Source organism: Agelaius tricolor, unplaced genomic scaffold, assembly GCF_023055355.1.
Source record: "Agelaius tricolor isolate 1412-34295 unplaced genomic scaffold, bAgeTri1.0.p SCAF_6, whole genome shotgun sequence".
NCBI classification, from domain to species: Eukaryota; Metazoa; Chordata; class Aves; order Passeriformes; family Icteridae; genus Agelaius; species Agelaius tricolor.
Genome location: NW_027269266.1, coordinates 26,913,650 through 26,932,006, shown reverse-complemented (window position 1 = coordinate 26,932,006; position 18,357 = coordinate 26,913,650). Strand labels below are relative to the sequence as shown.

Genomic DNA, 18,357 nt, shown 5'->3' with positions numbered 1-18,357 from the left:
AGTGTCTGCATGAATTTCTTTGTCCAGTGATGAGACTTGTATATATATAACAAGAGGAAAAAAACAAACCTGTTGTCTGATTAGGTTAATGTGGGTTTTTTTTAACCCATGCTTCTGTTCCTCGTAATTTTTTTGTTTTTCCTTTCTTGTCTCTCATGACTCCTTTTTCTATTCTTTCTTAGCTACCAACATCTCCCTCCTTAGCACTCATTCCATTGCTGTGTTGGTCTCTTTTGGTCTGAATTTTTTTTTTTTTTTTTTTTTTGTAATTTGACCCTTATAAATGATACATTGCTAGACATAGGAAGAGATTCCACTTGCAGTCTAAAATTAGCTTTCTAGTCTAAACTGGTCTTCTAGGCAACCTCTGTAATCAATAAAAGATAAATACCACAGAAGGCAATTCATCACATTTTAAGCTTATGTTGAAACTGGAAGGATTAATTGCTGCCTGGGCCACCTGTCTCTTTGTGATGATTAAAGGGAGTGCCTGAGATGACAATCTCAGATGAAGTACCTGGCTCTCAGATAGCTAAAATTAGAGGAAAAGCAGCCTACCTGATGTTCCAGGAGTGGTGTTGGTAATGCATTGCTGTCAGAGGGCAGAGGGTCTGTCCTACAGGGGTAGAAACTGCGTAAAATTGGGATGAGAAGGCACCCACAATTTGAATTTTTTTTTCCCCCTGAACTGATTTGTAATGGTACCAACAGTTGATTTTCACTAGTGACCAGCAATGCTGTGATGTTCTGGAAATCAAGCCCCTACTATTTTGTTGGAATAGTTAATATTTGTATAGCTCTTACGTGAACTTCTCAGCAAACTGCAGAATCTATTTTATTTTGGCATGGACAGTTAGAAGCTTTGTAGCATTTCTGACAAGGCCATGAAGTGCTGAATTCCAACATAACTGGGTAAAAATCCAGTTACAGCAATTCAATTTTAAAATCATAAGGAACTAAGTTTACTGATAAGATAATATCTGCTGTTTCAGTGGTTGTTGCTAAATCGGGAACATCTCCATAAAGTGTGTCCAGATACATTTGATCATAAACAGTTGATAATTTTTAATGAATTCTGAACATAAGCACTTGGAATTGAAAAAAAAATAGTTTGGAAATACATATAAAACTATTTGCAGACAAATACAGTATGGAAATATTTTGAGCAAAACTGTATAGGACAAAATATTTATTAGTTACAAGTATTCCCGCAGGAAAGCTGGTATATCGTGGTATTTAATATTTTATATCTTATTCTGGTATATTTGGTATTTATGCTGTATTTAATATTTGCTCTTTTAACAGTGCTGTAACTTGCCACTGAACCAACACATTTGGAACAGTTCATAGCATCAAAAACTTCATCCACATCGACTGGTCCCATTTCAGCACTCTCCAGACACTGTGAGCTGAAGTTAAAAATCTTTATGGAGTTTATAACACCTGGGTCAAAAGGAATATTCTTCTGATACACCAGGAGGACCCTTCCTGCCACTATGACGAGCCAGGAGAAGTGGGTTAACCTTAGCCCTGGAGAGTTCTCTCAACTTCAGAAGTATGCAGAATGTAAGTAATTTTAAAAATATTTCATTTTATGGCTAAATAAAAATTAAGAGTATTTTGAATGTGGAATATAAAATTTTTGTGTTATTGATACTATTCACAGCTTAGAAAGAACAAACCCAGGTTTTACATTGATGATTCATTACTTTCAGAGACCATTGTGAAGAAAACTCTCTATTTCTCATTTTTATATGAATAATCTTGTTTGTTTGAAATTACATCACCAAATAAATAGTAAACATAATAGAGCAGTTATTTTTTTAACTCCTGAAAACATTTAGTGCTTCCTGGGAAAATATTTTGAAGTTATTTTTCTTTAATTTTTTCCAGTATCTGAATTTGAAGATTTCTAATAGACATAGAAAGTTTTGTGGGTTTTTTTTTCTATGTATTCTTATAACTTAGGCCTCAGTGCAACGTTTGCCAAAATGTTTGCCTTCCTTGTGGGTGGAAAAAAGCATTTAAGATATTTCTTTACTTTTGGCTTCCCTTTGCTTCTCCAGCACTTCTTGCACACACAATAGTTCAGAGCCATTATTTTAGTAGAACTGTTGGTGTCAGGGAAATAGCTTGAATGTGTTTGTGTTCAGGTTTCTGTGTACATTAAAGAAAAATATGTTGTCTTTTAAGCTTCCTCTGCTCCTCTGTAATGACGAGATGCTTGTTTTTGGGAAATATGATACATTTTTGTGTAAATAGTTCAATTTCTGAGGCAATTAGGAAAAAATGTTAATAATATATAACTTTTCGTGTATAATGCTAAAGGAATAAACCGTGGGTATGGACTCTAATTTGAATTTCTGGGCTATCCAGTTTAATTTAACTAAAGGACTAAATAACAATATCTTTAGGTGCGTGATCTAAGACTTTAAAATGCAATTTAAAAAAAAAAATCATACCAATATTTTTGAATTTGATATATTTTTATGTAACATGGTAAGATACAAAAGGTTGTGACAACAGATATCTTTACTTATTACTAAATAATAATTAAATTTTATGGAATTTTGTAAAGCTTGAATATATAATTGCTTTGCTATTTCATTGTCTTTATTGAACTTGGAAAGGCAATGAACTGAAAATAACCAAATTTCATTTGGTGACTTGGTAGAGTTTGATTCAGTTAAAAAAAATAGTATTAATAAAAACCCTAAACAACAAAAGTCCTCAGTTAAAAAAAAACTTCACTGCTCATTTTTCTCCAGCATGGAACTTTGGAAGTACCAGTGGCTCTCCTGCAGGACAGAGGACTGATCTGGGTGTCAGAAGGTGACACTGTGAGGAGGTTTGACTTTGTGGCAGGTGTCTGCCAACAAGTGATGGTGATGAGCACCCAGCTGTGCCTTGTGCTAAGGAGTGGGTTTCACTGCAGGACTTTGGAAGAAGTAGGGAATTCATAGAGAGGTCATTTGCATTTACCCTCTGATGTGCAGGTTTGTCATTTGCTCTGCCTTTGTGATTGGTGTAGAGATTTTAATTAATCTTACCTAAATTGCAATATTACTTTAACTATTTAAGTTTTTAACTTTCTTGAATTTTAAAAATACAGTATTTATATATTGTTTTCTTGTTTGCATCAAGCTGTAGTACTAGAGTATTAGAACAAAGGGTATAGTCTACCAAAAACCATCTGCCTTGGATCATACTCTTAGAGGGTGCTAGTCACTTCTGCCTAATAAGATCACTGGAAATCAATATTACTTTTATACAGCTGTGGTGGGTTGATTGTGGAAGGATGCCAGTTGCTCCCCAAACTGTTCTTTCCCCTGGGTGCAGTTCTTTGTTGATTCAGAACAGATATGGTTAGCTGGTGAATGGGATCAGGGGGTGTGCTGAGCTGCCTTGTGCTAGAACCTGTAGGAAGTTCTTAAGTACAGGGGGAATTCTGTTTCTGCTTTTCTTTGGAGCCTAAGTAAATTTGGTTAAGAAAGTTTGCTCATCCATTTTAGGCACTTCATCTGTCTATTAATGCAGAAAGTATTCTCTTTAAAATGCATTTGCTAGTGTTTTGCATATTGACTTTTTGATCAGGAGAAAACTCGTTGTACAATTCCCTGTTTGAGCTGAATCTCCTCAGCCTAAGCTGGCTACAGAGTGAGACAGTGTTTAACTTATGTGACAGCCTCTGCTGAGGGCACAGGCACAGACCACCTCACAAGTCTGCAAGCCTTTGTTTGGATCCAGTGTAGGAAGAGTGACACTGTTCTGCTGCACAGCAATGCACACTTGGAGGAGTGAGGGATTTGGGTTTGAGTCTTTTGAGGTGGAAGCTCAGTCTGAAACTATGTCCTTGGTCTTTCCCCTATCTGGAAAGCAAGCCTGTCTTACCTCTACCTGTTTTATGAAGAAAACTTCCTGCCAAACTTTCCTGAAATCAGTCAGGATGACTGTAAATGTTACAGTTTCCAAGAAGAACGGAGGAATGGGTCTGCACAGGTTTTAAGAGACATTAGGTGACTCTTCTTATCTTTAAGAAGAAATGGAGCTCAGGTGGCACCTAGATGAGCTGCTTCTTTTGGCATCAGTTGACTTCAGTCATGCAAAGAAAATTTCAAACTATATTTAGAAAGAGACTGCACAGATAATAAGTACATCCGGAGTTGAGTCATATGTGCATATATTACTCGTGTAACTGTGGACATTATAGATCCAGCTGTCTTGGACTTAGAGCATAAATTCCCTTTTTAGTCACCAAAGTAGATGTGTGGATCTTTCACTGTATAAAGCCCTTTAAACTACTCCTGTGGATTCTAGTGCTCTTCACTTTCTGACTGAAAGACACTTTGCTCTAGTTCAGTGTAGTTCTTCTTTTTATTAATCTTCTGTGAGCTTGATGATAGTCTGTCTACTCTGACAAGTACTATTAAGCAAGGTCTGCTCCTAGCTCTGTGTGCAGCTACTGACCTTGTAATCACTTTGAGAAGTTCCTACCACGTTTTGTCTGCCTGTTTTCTTCTTCACATAGTTATATTCAGTGCTTTATCCAACTGTACTGTTTGGTGAACCCAAACCCTGAATGCAAAATTTCTTTCTTGAATATGTAATAGCTTTTCTCAATTTCCATAAATATAACTGAACAGCAAAGGAGAATGAGTTCTCCATCACTTGTTCCTAATCAAAAATATTTCCATCTAAGCAGCACTCAGAACTTCATAGTAAGTGAATATCTTCCTGTGAATTAATCCAAGGAGTATCTGTAATTTTTTCTTACTAAATTATTTTTGAGCTCAACTCAAGGGAATTTTATGCTTTCAATGTAGGACCCTTCTTAGTCTGACTGCATAGTAATTTGGGGCTTCAATGAATTTTTGGAATTCATTGAAGTTTAAATATTACTTAACATCAACAAAAAATATTTCTGAAGTCTAAAGAGTATATTACCTAATACTTGGCACTTTGCAGTTAATACGCATATATGTGGTTTTGGAAGAATAATTATTTCCAAAGACAGTTCCTTTATGTCCTTCTTCCCAGTCAAATTAAAAATGTCCTCTCCTGCTGTTCTGAAGATAGAACAGTAGAACATATTTTGCATTACATCTTTGCCTGGTTTTAAATTGCCTCTGAAGAATAGGTGAAAATAAAAAAAAATAAAAAACAGGGGTAACTGGTGTGGTTGTTATATAATAGTGATATACAGTAAGGTAGCCCACACTAAATCCTGAAGATTCTAGGGAAATAAATGCACTTGAGAGAAGAAATTTTTTTTCTTCTTTAGATTTCATAATCAATGCTGGTTGTGAGAAGGGAAGGTGAAAAGATATAGGGATTTTTCTGCATAACACTGTCATTGCATAGAGTAAGGTAGGTACAAGATATTTCAGGCAGAAATAGTTTCTTCTAAATGATATGGTACCAGATGTGTGTTTGTAAGTTGTATGGGGAGCAGCTGAGGGAGCTGGGGTGGTTTAGCCTGGAGGAAAGGAGGCCCAGAGGTGACTTTATCACTCCCTTCAGCTTCTTGAAAGGAGATCGTAGTCAGGTGAGGGTTGCCCTTTTCTCCCAGGCAATCAGCAACAGAGTCAATAGGACAAAAGCTTACAAGTCTCAAGCTGCACCAGGGAAGGTTCAGGTTGGACATCAGGTTTTCCTCCAGGGAAGGGTTGTTAAACACTGGAACAGACTGCCCCGGGCAGTAGTGGAATAACAAGTACATCCAGAATTGAGTCATATGTGCATCTATAACTGGAAGTGTTCAAGGAATGAATGGATGTGCCATGGTCTGGTTGACATGGTGGTGATGAGTCAAAGATGGGACTTAATGATCTTGAGATCTTTTTCAACCTAAATGATTCTGTGATTCACTGATATTTGCCATTCTGTACTACTCCAAACAGGAACCTGAATTGTAAGGGCATTAGAGAGAAGCAATATAAATAGCTTCATTGTGATTATTATCTGTATGTTAAATTGGATTAGTTTGGACAAGGTTTTTTTTAATCCTTTTTATTAAATGAATTTTGTATCTCCTTTTTATTAAACAAAGTTTTACGGCTGTTGTAGTCCAAATTATATATTAAAAGGAGCTTAGAGGATCCTGCTCCAAAAGCAAAAGTGGAAATATTGAACGGATTTGAAACAGTTAAGAGTATTTCATGAGTCAGCTAAGCATTAAAAAAGGAAAAAAAAAAAGGAAAAAAAGAAGGAAGTTCTTCCCTCAGTAGGTGGAGAAAAAGACCTCTGAGCTCTGGCAGCAAATGCACTCTGGGGAAATAGCTTGGTTTTGTGTTGTGCTTTTGAGTTTGTCAACAAAATGTGCCCTGAGGAAAAGCCTGAAGAAAAAACTTTTTTGCAAAACTTTTGGCAGTGATTTTTTCCCAGGCTGGTGGAGTCTTGAGCAGACTGTCACAGACTGAAGATAGAAATAGATGTTGGAGTGCTACTGAAATGACTGTGAGAACAGAAACAGCATCAGCAGCTGCAGCATCTTTTGATGTAGCATCAATAGCTACTGCAAGAACTAGACAGTGAAACAATTTTGTAGGGGAACAGGAAGGAGGAATTTGTGAAAAAGATCACTGAAGAGAAATGGGAAGGTCAGCAAAAGTTTAGGTTCACAGTTAAGTTGTCAGAGACTCTTTAGTGGGTTTGACTCTCTGTTCCTCACAGAGGGAAGGATTATCTTTTACAACGGGTATAAATGATAACATGCAGGGAACTTCATATATGTGGTGGCTGTTTACCAGCAGCTATGGGCCATTACACAATCCCACAGAGGATTCCAGGCTTCTAGTGCCACATGGAATTGGGCTAATTCTAATGAGGGAAAGGATCTCATCAAATACAATTTGACAAAACCAGTTTTTTTTGACTGTGTCGCAAATGGAGAGAGAATGTCACTGGCGATTACTGAAAATAGTTTTACCCCAAGTATTGGATTTTAGGATTATAGTGTTTCTGCTGCTATTAGTAAAGATGGAGGTCATCAGGTTCTCAAAAAGTTTTGACAGAATCTGTTAGACTGGATGAAAGGTGGAGTCTGCCAGGCCTGCCTGTACAGTATCCCATGCGCTTGGGAGAGCTTCATGGAGAAGGATAATGGGTCTGGTGAGAGATCCAGTCTTGGCATGCAAGGGCTGTTGGGGGTAGAATGGCCAGAAAAAGGGACCAGTTGATAATTTGTAGAGTCTGAATCCTTTAGCTAAATCTTTGATTTGGATCTAAAAATCTAAGTAGGAGAAAATGGAGTGGAGAAAACTACTCAGTGGTTTGGTGGGACACTTACTTTAGTTCTCCTGAGAGGTGAGCTATGCAGATGGATATAACACTGTAAGTTTTTTTTTTTTCTTTCAGATCTGTGAATTTAAATCCTTTGTACACATTCCTGTGTTGCACCAATTTAGAGAAAATGGATTAGGAGTGTTCCATATTATTTATTTAGTCTCTAGTTAGATTTACTCTTACAAAGCCCCGAACTCTGTCCAAAGGAAGGCTGTTACATACAGTCTTCACTAATGAGGATATTAGATCCAACTTTGACTTGTGTTAGACTGAAATCCAGAATACAGAAGGTACAAAGTTATGAATTTCTTTTTCATTTAACCATTCATAATTGAGACTTAACCTCTGAAGATGATACCATAGATAAAGTTGTTGTGGGAGATTGAAAGCTGGGCACCAATATAATCTGCAGAAATATTAGTGGATTTCTTTCCTTTCTCTAACAAGAATTTCTCTTTTAAAGAGAATGTAAGATAGGAATGATGAGTTGAGCATTTCTGAAGAAAAAAAAAGCTGATAAACATGCAATAATACAATATGGTTTGGATCTTTGAGGTGGGCGTTCTAATTAGATAAAATGCTTAGTATTTCTGCCATGATAAATGCCTAGTGGTGACTAGCAGTTGTGTTTTTAACCAAACAGAAGCTGATCAATTCTCCAGTTAGCTTGTCAGTGGTAACAGTATTGTACTGACTCTGTTCATGATTGTGAGTAAGGAGGAGCCTTTTTATGTCTGTCAGGTGGGACACTCGTGTATGCAGAGCTTTTTTCTTGTGTTCCACTGCTTTCACTGAAGAAGGGCATCCAACTTGTTTCAGGTATAAACAATTTAGGGAAAGGAAAAACTATTTAGGGAAAGGAACGATGTAGAAGGGTTCTGAATGCTTTGCTTTGGTTAAAGGGACTATGAAATTCTTCAGGAGTTTCTTTCATTTTGTGACAAAGATGCACTTAAGTGCATTTTTCTCCCTCTCAGGCTGCTATATGTTCTAGTTTGAAGTATTCTTTTAGGAAATACTGGCTTTTGTAGAACTTTAAATGATACATAGTAACAGCACAAAGTATCACAATGAGTGACTTGGAGTATCTTATTACAGTATTATGTTCATGTCTTAGCTAATTACAGGGATCCTCTCCTGTCTTTTAACTGTAAGAAACTTCATATGTCAGCAGCAGGGAGACATGTTTTAAGAGCAGGAAATAGTGAATTTATAATTGTTACTATCAGCTGGCAAAACTGGGACAAATCTCCTGTTTATAAATCCCCCAAAATCATGGAATTGTAAAGGCTGGAAAAGACTCTCTTCCTCTGCAGAACAGAAGATGCTCTTGGATTATCTGATTTGTTCGAGTTCCAATTAAAGGGACTATAGTCAGCAAAATTCAAAACTAGTGTTGCTTCTGTGTGCTGTTGACTGGAGACTGCTAACAAGAGATCATATATCATAACATGAAGAGACTTAATTTAGCAAAAGCAGAGAAGGCAGTAGGCTCTTAGTGTAAACCTGTATTTCAAAGATTTTGAAAAATGATGACAAATTGGTACAGAGTTGGATCAGCTCAATGCAGTACCAGCTGTTTTTAGCATCAATTTCCTTCCTAAAGAGCTCCCTCTGGTTCCTGAATAATTGATTGGTAGGATCAAAATAATGATGGCTCCAAAAATTGTAACTTTCATTTAGGGGTAATGAAAGTATTAGGAAGCAAATGGTCTCAGTTGTGCTAGGGCTAACACTCTTGATTTGTCTATTTTAGGAAAGTTAGTGGAAGTGTCAAAGCTGTATATCTGTTTGGGTCTCATATGGAAGAAATGTTAAAGGAATTGAAGAAGGAAAAAAGTTGATTCAGGCTGTTCGATAGTACCAAGTTGCATTGATCGCAGAATCCAGAGAGGAAGTTCTGTTAGAAAAGGCTGTCATTATTACAAACATCATTTGTGCATGGAGAGGCACTGGAGATGCTTTCTGGCTGATGAATAGGACACTGTCCCATCATCAAAAGCATTTGGTGGTCTCACTACAAGATGATAATTTACCTGCAACCTTCTTGCACATTGGCTTCATCTGGGAGTGAGGAAGGAACAGCAATTGCAACATCTAGAGAAGACTGCAAGGTTTGCTCAGTCTTGCTGAGTCGTGAAACACAGTAGTTCAATACAGATGTTGAATTTATTGTGCTGAGACTGGACATGGTTAGGCCTTTATTTTCAGGAAAATCATATTATTTTCTAGATTATGCTGCTAAGTTTCCGGTGTTTCTGCTGAGGGCACAGTGGCTGTTTCAGTACCTGAGGAAGATTAAGTTTGTCAGAACTCTAGCACTGCCAATAGGATCAGGGCCTGTGTTAACTCTTAGACATACAGATTATTATTTAATGGTTCTTAAATAATGCAGTTTTAATAGAAGAAAATTATGAGAAAGTCTTCAGGGTAAAAGTTAATGACTTTGCATTTCCATTTTCAAGGTATCATTGCAAGAAGCAAGTGTAAAGAATTCTAACAAAGTCCAAAACAGAAACACTTGTTAACAGAATCACAGAATGGATAAATAAGGCTGAACAGGGCTGGGTCCCTTAATCTTGTAAGAAGTGTTTTCAGGTTTCTGTGGCTAAGGGTTTTGTGATGTGCAGTAGCTAGTAGCTGGTCTTTGAGTTCTGAAAGGCAAATGGTGTCATCTCAGCTTGCTCCTTATTTCCTTGGTTAAAAATAATGACATTTTCTGGAATTGAAGCTGCTTAGGTACATGGTGCCAGTCAGTAATACCTGGTGTTGCAGCATCAGCTGTTACTGGTGTTGAACGTATATTGCGTGTATTAGAGATCTGACATCTGGTCATCAAATTACTGAATGTCTATTTATACACTGTAAAATATGTAAACATTGATTATGCCTTTGTTATATTTCCTGTGTTTCTATGTATCTTCCATATTCCTTTTGCTTTGTTGTTTGGTTGTTTCTATGGACATTTGCATGTAAGCAGTAAGAAGCTTTTGTTTCTTACGAGTTCATCTGTTCCTGTTGCTAATTCTTATTATAAAGATTTGGGGGATAATTCAATTGGTTGCTGTGGAAATGAGCCTGATGTCACAAACAGAGAGTTACAGTTCACCAAGCCTTTAAGAAACAAAATGAAGGGAGAATGGGCTAATTGGAGAGCCATGTGACTGTAGCAGAATCTCAGCTCTTATTAAAAGCATGTATTTTTAGTCACTGTGTTTCTATAGAAGAGCTGGAAAGTAATTCAAATGGTGACAATCCATGACTCATCAGACAAACTGAAAAAAACAGAGCTCTGAGAGAAAGGATGATCCCACTTCACCTTCATCAGATTCACACTCAATAAACCAGTAACACATGGTAGGTCCCTTAAGCGCAGCAAAGCCTCGTATGCTTGAAGAGAGAAGGGGAAAGCTGCTTGTCCAACTTATCCACTGAAAAAATGTACTTTGCTATTAGCTTTACCACTTCTGCTGTTCTGCCTCTCCTGGCTTTCTAAGGAGAGGAGAGCCAGACCTGCCTTTCTTGTTCCTCTTGAAAACAGAAAATAGGTGGGTCTTGATGGCTCAAATCGAGAGTCAGAGGTGTCTGAAGAAGAGGGGGCTTTGGGCTGTCAGATAGTGTCAGGAGACTTTCCTCCATCTGCCATTAATTGGGGTGAAGGGCCCTGGATTGCCTTCCTCTCTGTTGTTTTCTACCAGTTAAAAGAAACAAAAAATTAAAATGTGCCCATAATTACATATGTTTTCATTGTGTTTTTAGGCACTAAAAATATATTGCTTTTTGTGTGGCTCTGGAACATTTTTAGTGGATGCTATGCAGTGTCACTGCATAGTTTTGTTGGCTGCATTGCAGAACTGAATGGCTTTTTGAGGACATTACATATTGCTAAATTTGTCTTTAGAACTGTCCAGATTTTGTGTGGGTCATAATTTTATTAAAACCAGTACAGAATATGGACAAAAGAATTTGTGATTAAATTCCAATGTGAATTGCTTTTGTATTAATTCTGAAAATAGGAATGCTTGATTTTATTTTAAACATAGAAGTTACAAATAGGTTTTGTAATTGCAGATGATCCTGCCTTGGAACAGGGGTTCTGCTAGATAGTCTGGAGAGATCCTTCCAACCCTAACAATTCTGTGATTCTGATATTGAGACACTCGAATTAATGGTAGCAGTAATAATAGAGATAAAGAGTTTGTTTTGAAGAATGTATTTCCTAGAATTAAGTTGCCTAGTAAATACATGTTTTCATTCATGAAGGCATACTGAAGAGCTTTAAAATGCTTTGTTAACTGTTGTTTCTCTGTTGTTAGTTCTGGTTGTGTTTGTTGTTTGTGTTTTGATTTCTCTTTGTTAGTTTTTGTTTTTGTTTAAGTAGAATGCTGTTTCTACTTTTAGTATGTTCTTCATAGTTGAAATTCACTACAGAGATGGAACAGACTCCAATATCCTTGCCTGTATCAACATAAACACTTTGGCAATCCTTGTAACTGCTTTGAAAGAATGCATAGGCTGTGTATTTGTTAAGAGCCTATAGATAGTCCTAGTTGAAATGAATGGAAGGAAATAGTGAAAATTTTATAGATGTTTGTAAGATGGGAAGATGGTTCATGTACTAAGTATATGTCTGAATTCTTTGTTGAATAGTGGCACTTCAGTACTGGACAGACTTTAAAAGTTTGATAAATTGCTGAAATTATACTAGAGATGGTGAAAGCACATTGAAGAGATATGAAGAAAATGAGTAAGTGACAAGTGTTCATAGGATAAAAAAATATAAAAGTCCTGAAAGGTAAAAATTATTTTAAAATGTAAAAAAGAAGACGTGGAAAACAAAGCAAAACAAATGGCTTCAAATAAAGTTGGAGTCTACCAAGTTTTGTTAGACCAAAATTTGTGTATCTGTGCCATTTTTACAACCCATAGGTAGTGCTATGAGCGATGTAAGAAAACAGAGAACAAATGTTAGGAATAGCTTGTTAGGACAAAATCAAAGTTGGCTTTTAGAGAAATCGAGCAGCAGACAGGAGCCCAAATAGAACTTAGTACCTAAAACTGAATGTTTGGAAAATTTTGATTTACATTTGCTGTTTGATTATGAAAAATAATAATACTACTGAACAAACATAATCATGAAATTGAGAGAAAATAGCTGCAGGAGAAGGAAAAGAATTCACACCAAACCTTGGTGGCTAGCCAGAGTTTATCTTGTAAAAATGATTTAAATTACTTTATGATAATTATTTTTTATTCTGTAGAAGGCCCTCTATAAGTTTTTGAATATAAATTCTTCATTATTAAAATCTGTGAGGATGTATACAGACACTATTATTTTTGATTTGATAGCTTGAGTACTTATTTAGCTAATTTTGGGTGAGGGTGAATCCGAGCAAGTACTCACTCTGGAATTTGAAAAAAGCCACTTACAGTCCCTTTGGAGGTTCTCTTATTCTGGAATAAATCAGAAATGGCTGTTCATTCAGATTTGTTTTAGTAGATAAGAAGTTAGTTTAGGAACTGGCTAATACTTAGAGAAGTAATGACTCATTTCATATGCCTTTAGTATGGAACCATATTTCTGTATTTTGTTTCAGACACACTGAACGTTGTCACCTTGTTTGTCAAGTCCAGGCTCGCTGTTTTATCTATGGTCTAACATGTGATACCTTCAAAGAAGATCATGCTGTTAAAGATACATGACATTATGATGTAAATTTAAATGCTCTGGACTTTGAGCTCTGGGAGTTTAAGGGATTCACAGAAGGAGTGTCAATTAAGTTGTCCCAAATGGTACAAAAGCAGATTCTGAAGTGCTTCCCAGCGTATGTGCTTAAATCACAGCATGCACTGCAGTTCTTCTGGATTAGTTTCAAGAACAAGTGTCAGAGTAGCTGTTCCTTCTAATAGCAATCTCGAGATGTAATGACTGACACTGTATGAGGCCTACTGAACTGCTCTTCAAACTACAAACTCTTCAAGGCAGAATGTACTCTTAAGATAAATACTTTGTAGCTCTGTGTAGATGTTGTAGCTTAAAGTTATCCAGTTTTACATTTTTAAAAATAACCTGAGTAAGTTTACATTGAATCTCAGGGTTTTTCTACCAGTAACACATTTCAGAAGAACTTGGTTTTCTTTTTTCTTTTCTGTTTCCCCTTCTTTTTTTTTTTTTTTTATCCCTGCTTTATCTATCCACACAGCCTGTGTAGCATGTTTGGCTAGCAGCACCTTCTCAACCCCTTAAACAAAACAAAGAAAAAATACCCAAGCAAATCTACCTCTACAGCTTAGCATCTCTACAGTTTAGCATCCTATCCCTGGGAGGCATGCATCTCTAAAATTTTGTAAGTGTTCCAGGCACAAATATGTCAATCTTTATTCAGGGTATATCTGGACATAAAAAGTAAATCTAAATCTTGTATAATTATGCTGAGTGGGTTATAATCACATCTCCATTTAGTTATTTTAGGGGAAACTAGTGATAAATATGGTCTCTGCACTACAGTAAGTCTTCGGCTTGAAACTGAGGTAGACCTCATCAAGCATGTATCTAGTGAATAAAAAAGCTGCGTAAACTGCTCTGAATAACTTGGGTTAATGAGTAAGGAATATGTCATGTTACTGCATTTTTGTTATGTTAAATTTGCTGGTTGCACTTCAGGTTTTGTGCTGGAAATTGTTATTTAGGGTAAGAAATGGCATCATTTACTTGGATGGGAATGCCCACCTGTATGTTCAGCAAATTGTTCTGTCCCGCGCAGAAAGAATTTGTCATGTCCTGTTTTTGAAAGGATTTTCATGTCCTGTTTTTCCATCCGGGAGTTACAGTCCCCAGGCATATGCAAGAGCTCTTTTCATATGGATTTGCTCTTCATGCTCCCAGTGATAGAAAAGTTGTGTTCTATTGCTGCTGTATGCTACACATGTAGTGCTAAAGAGTAGAGGTGTTCTTGGAAAAATTGTTAGAGTTTTTAATTGTGATTAATCCTGTATATAGCGGCAGGTGAGTGTTGTAAGTTCTTCTCTTATTCAGGCCACTAATGCATAACTATGAACTTATTTCTAATAGCATTCTAATATTTTTATATCAAGCCTCTTACAGACCTCCTAATCATACAACTGTCTTTCAAAAACAGAGAATGATAACAGTGAAAAGAAACCCATATACCACAGTTGTCAGATAGGTTTAGTTTGAAAGAATTGATCATCTGCTTTCTTCTAAAGACTGTGAAGCATCTCTGGAGATTTAATTTCTGCATCATTTTACTAAATGTCTATGTTAAACTGTGCAGTCTTTCTCAGAAGGATTTTCTCAATGCCCTTTTCTGTTTTATGAAGTGGAGATTCCACCTCATTTTCTTTCTTCTTTTCTGAAAGGGAATGAAATTGTTTCCCTTTTCTTCCATCTGTTTCATTTATTCACAGTAATTATTGGTTTATATTGACTAAACAGGTGGAAGAAATAGAAAATTGTTTCCTCCCTTTTACAAAAGGAGAATAAAGTCCATTATCATAGCAGATGTTTGTTTCCACTATGGGTTTATTTTTGTAATCGTTTCTTAGTGTTAAAATTACACAGGAAATCAGTCTTGTCCTAATCTTTTGTGAACACTTGACAGGAGAGATTCCCACTTTCATTGATAGACTTCCAGTCTAATATAAATAGTAGTCTTCCATATAATTCAGAAAAAAATATTTTCTTTGCATATGTATTCTAGAGTTGTGTTTTGTTTTCTCCCCCATTTATCATATTTAGTCTTAGATGAAAGTCTAGTAGCTTATGTTGCACAGCTTTAGTGACTGATGAGCTTTGTAAAAGTTGCCAGAATTTGGCCAGCCCTTGCCAAATGACCATGCTAGGTAGCTTTGGAGCTTGCTATCAGAACTGAGATTTTTCAAACTGCTTTTTTGATTGGCATTCAGTTGCATTTTGAAATTTTATTCATTAATATTGTTGAACTAGTAACTCTTAATAGTCATTTTAGGGGAAGGTAGAGTGTTCTGCCAAGTTTTCCTCTTGCAGGTCTCAAAATTCAAATGGCATCTTAAAGCTTGTAAGCAATTTTTAGGAGCCTGCTTTTTGAGTTTTGAAAAAAGTGAGAAAATCAATTTTAAATCTTCTCGACCACAAAAATTACATTTTGTTTTAACAATGTTAATTTGTGCAGCTTATGCATCACTGTTTTCTATGAAATTAATCCATTATCAGCATTTCTTATAAAAAGACCTTTACATTTAATTTCATCAAGCTTTGTCTGTTTTTAACCATAATGAGAACATAGTAGATTTTTAAAATTACATTAAACCTTTGCCTTAAAAGATTATGCAGATCAAGTATAAACATGGAGAGAATGAACAAGAAGGCAGATAAGATAAATATGCATTATTTTTATTGTGAGTACATAGCCATCAGAAATAAAGGATAAGCAGTTAGGAGGCAGTGGTGAAAAATGTGGCAATTAACATCCGAGAAATTTTGGGTAAAATCAAATAAAAATAAAGAGGAAAGAAATCTCAATGGCAAGCATGGTAGTATGCCTAAAATAATCAAGGGTTTAATGTAAGGGTTGAAATAAGGACAGAAGCTACAGAACTAGGAATAAAGCCAGGTGGGAATAAACAAGTATACAATAATTCTTCAGTGGAAGAATTCCATTGTTTTTTTGGCAAGGTTGGGATGTTAAAATTAAATATAAAAAAATATTTTTTGTTTTTCTGTATTCAGTTTATCTACTGAATTGTATGCAGGCTCTTAAAAAACTTGAATTCTAGCTGTTCTCTTTAAAATTGGACGGAAGTCAATTCCTGATCTTTGTAAAGTGCTCAATGCCTTCACAGGACACACAGCAGGCTGAATGAGAAGCCTTCATTCTGATTTTCCAGCTTTTATATGGCTTCAATTAACTCCATATGATCCCCACTGTTGTCTTAGTGACTGAAGTTTCCAAGGAATGACTTCAATTCTGGTAGCAGGAGTAGTGGTGCATTTTCTGTGTGCAGTGTCAGTGCAGCACGGGCAGCCACGTTGCTTTGCTGAGCTTTTGGGAAGCTCTGGTGGCCTGCAGGCTCTCTTCCTCCTTCCTCACCCTCCCAGGAGCCGTCAGCAGCCAGCCTCGTGCCCTTCTTGGGTGGGTGTCCCCATTCCCACCCCTTCCCTCACGGGGTTTGTGCCCTTCCCTCTTCATGCTCTTGAAGCAGTGCCATGTCCAGGGCCACACAAGCAGCTCTCAGCTTCTGCTCGAGGCCATCCTTTGTTTGGCAAGGGAATGAATGCTCACAGGTGAACTGAGAACCTGTATAGGGGCTTTGTGTAGAACCGCAGAACTGGGAGGGGCTCTGTGTGTGTACCTGTGTTGGGGACACTGACTTGGACTGTCTGAGAAGAATAAAAGTCTGTTACATTTGGGAATTTCCCAGAGAAGCAGCGTGCTTTGTGCTGTGCTTTGCAGTGTAGTGTAAAGATTCCCAAGCTAGAAATGAGCAGTAAAGTGGTGCAGCAGCACAGCTGGAGTCTATTTTCAGTTTATTTCAGGAGCTCTAGAATTCCTCCACTGCCTGATTCAAGCTAATCAGAGTCTCTTTACATAATAGTGCCATTTGTAGGCACACAAAACAACACGTTTTTTTGAAACAAAACACTGCGGTGTTCCTTTTGAAACATTTGGATGCATACGGAATTGAATATTTCAGTATTTTATCTGGGGGAATACAAAAAAGGAAGGTTAAATGCAGTGGTTAAAGAGCATGTCCTGGGCTCCATGAAAAGCATGGCCAGCAGGTCAAGGGAGGTGATTTTGCTCCTCTGCTTTGTTGTTGTGGGACCTCACCTGCAGTGCTGCATGCAGCTCTGGGGTCCCCAGCACAGGTAGGACATTGACCTGCTGGAAAAAGTAAAGGAGGGCCACCAAGTTGTTTAGAGGCATGGAGCACCATTCCTCTGAGGAAAGGCTGACGGAATTTGGTTTCTGGAAAAGGAACTGGAAAAGGTTTTGGGTTGATCTAATCACAGCATTCCAGTACCTGAAGGGAGCATACAGGAAAGATGAAGAGAGACTTTTTGCAGGAGTGTGTAGTGACATAACAAGGGGGAATAGCATCAAACTGAAAGAGAGAAGGTTTGAATTAGATATTAGAATGAAATGCTTTAATATGGGAGTGGTGAGGCACTGGAACAAGTTGCCCAGAGAAGTTGTGGAGGCCCCATCTCAGATAGTGTTCAAGATCAGGTTGAATGGAACTCTGAGCAACCTGGTCTGGTTAAAGGTGTCCCTTACCCACAGCAGGGGGATAACTAGAGGATCTTTAAGGTCCCTTCCAAAACAGGCCATTCTCGGATTCCATGACTATTAATATCAGGTTTATTGGAATATGTTACCTACTCAAGCATTTCTTCTTCTTTTCAAAAGATGAAATTTCAACTAAAAATTTATCATTTTGATGGGAAAAAAGCAAATCATTTGCACAGCTTTATATTAAATGTAAAAATTACTTAAAGTAAAATAAATATGGAGAGATTTCTGTATTGACTTGAAATTTTGGTTTGGGCAATCAGATCTCTGAAGGCAGCCTCAACAATATTTACTCTGTTGTCTAAACCAAGTTATTCTTATGATAGCCATTTTATTTGTATTCATATCTTGGATATTGGGGTTTTTTTCAGATTTAGAAAAGAGGGATAAATTGTAGATTATTTTAGATGACTTCTCTGAGTATAAGCTCTTCTTTACTCTTTGTGAGTGACACTAAGATTGAGATATTCTGACAAGGGTCTGGCATATATCTTAATGGTGCGGAGGGTTGTGCGTCACTACTTTCAGGAGACTGGGTCTTTATTTCATAACTTATCTTGAAGCCATGATCTCATACATATTGAAACTTAGTAAGCCATTTATTTTCTAAGGTTTTTTTAGTGCACATTCTGAGATAAGCTTTATTTTACTGGTGGTACACACTGTTTGGAAAGCATTAGAACAAAAACACGTCTTTGTGAGAAGCTTGAGCATAAATGTAGTGACAGTTTTCTTACATGTCTAGTTATGTACCACATCCAAGATTAAAAAATTAACTTGT

General features: G+C 36.9%; 1 protein-coding gene across 6 annotated transcripts in view; it reads left to right on the top strand.

The window, feature by feature from the left end:
• DGKB (diacylglycerol kinase beta) overlaps positions 1-18,357 on the top strand; it is a 378,935-nt gene that overhangs the window by 76,781 nt on the left and 283,797 nt on the right. For all 6 annotated transcript variants that reach the window (XM_071429110.1, XM_071429109.1, XM_071429111.1 and 3 more), the window contains exon 2: positions 1,306-1,566. In XM_071429110.1, coding sequence (XP_071285211.1) covers positions 1,497-1,566 — 70 coding nt within the window. In that variant the 5' untranslated portion in view covers positions 1,306-1,496. The remainder of the gene's footprint in view (positions 1-1,305; positions 1,567-18,357) is intronic.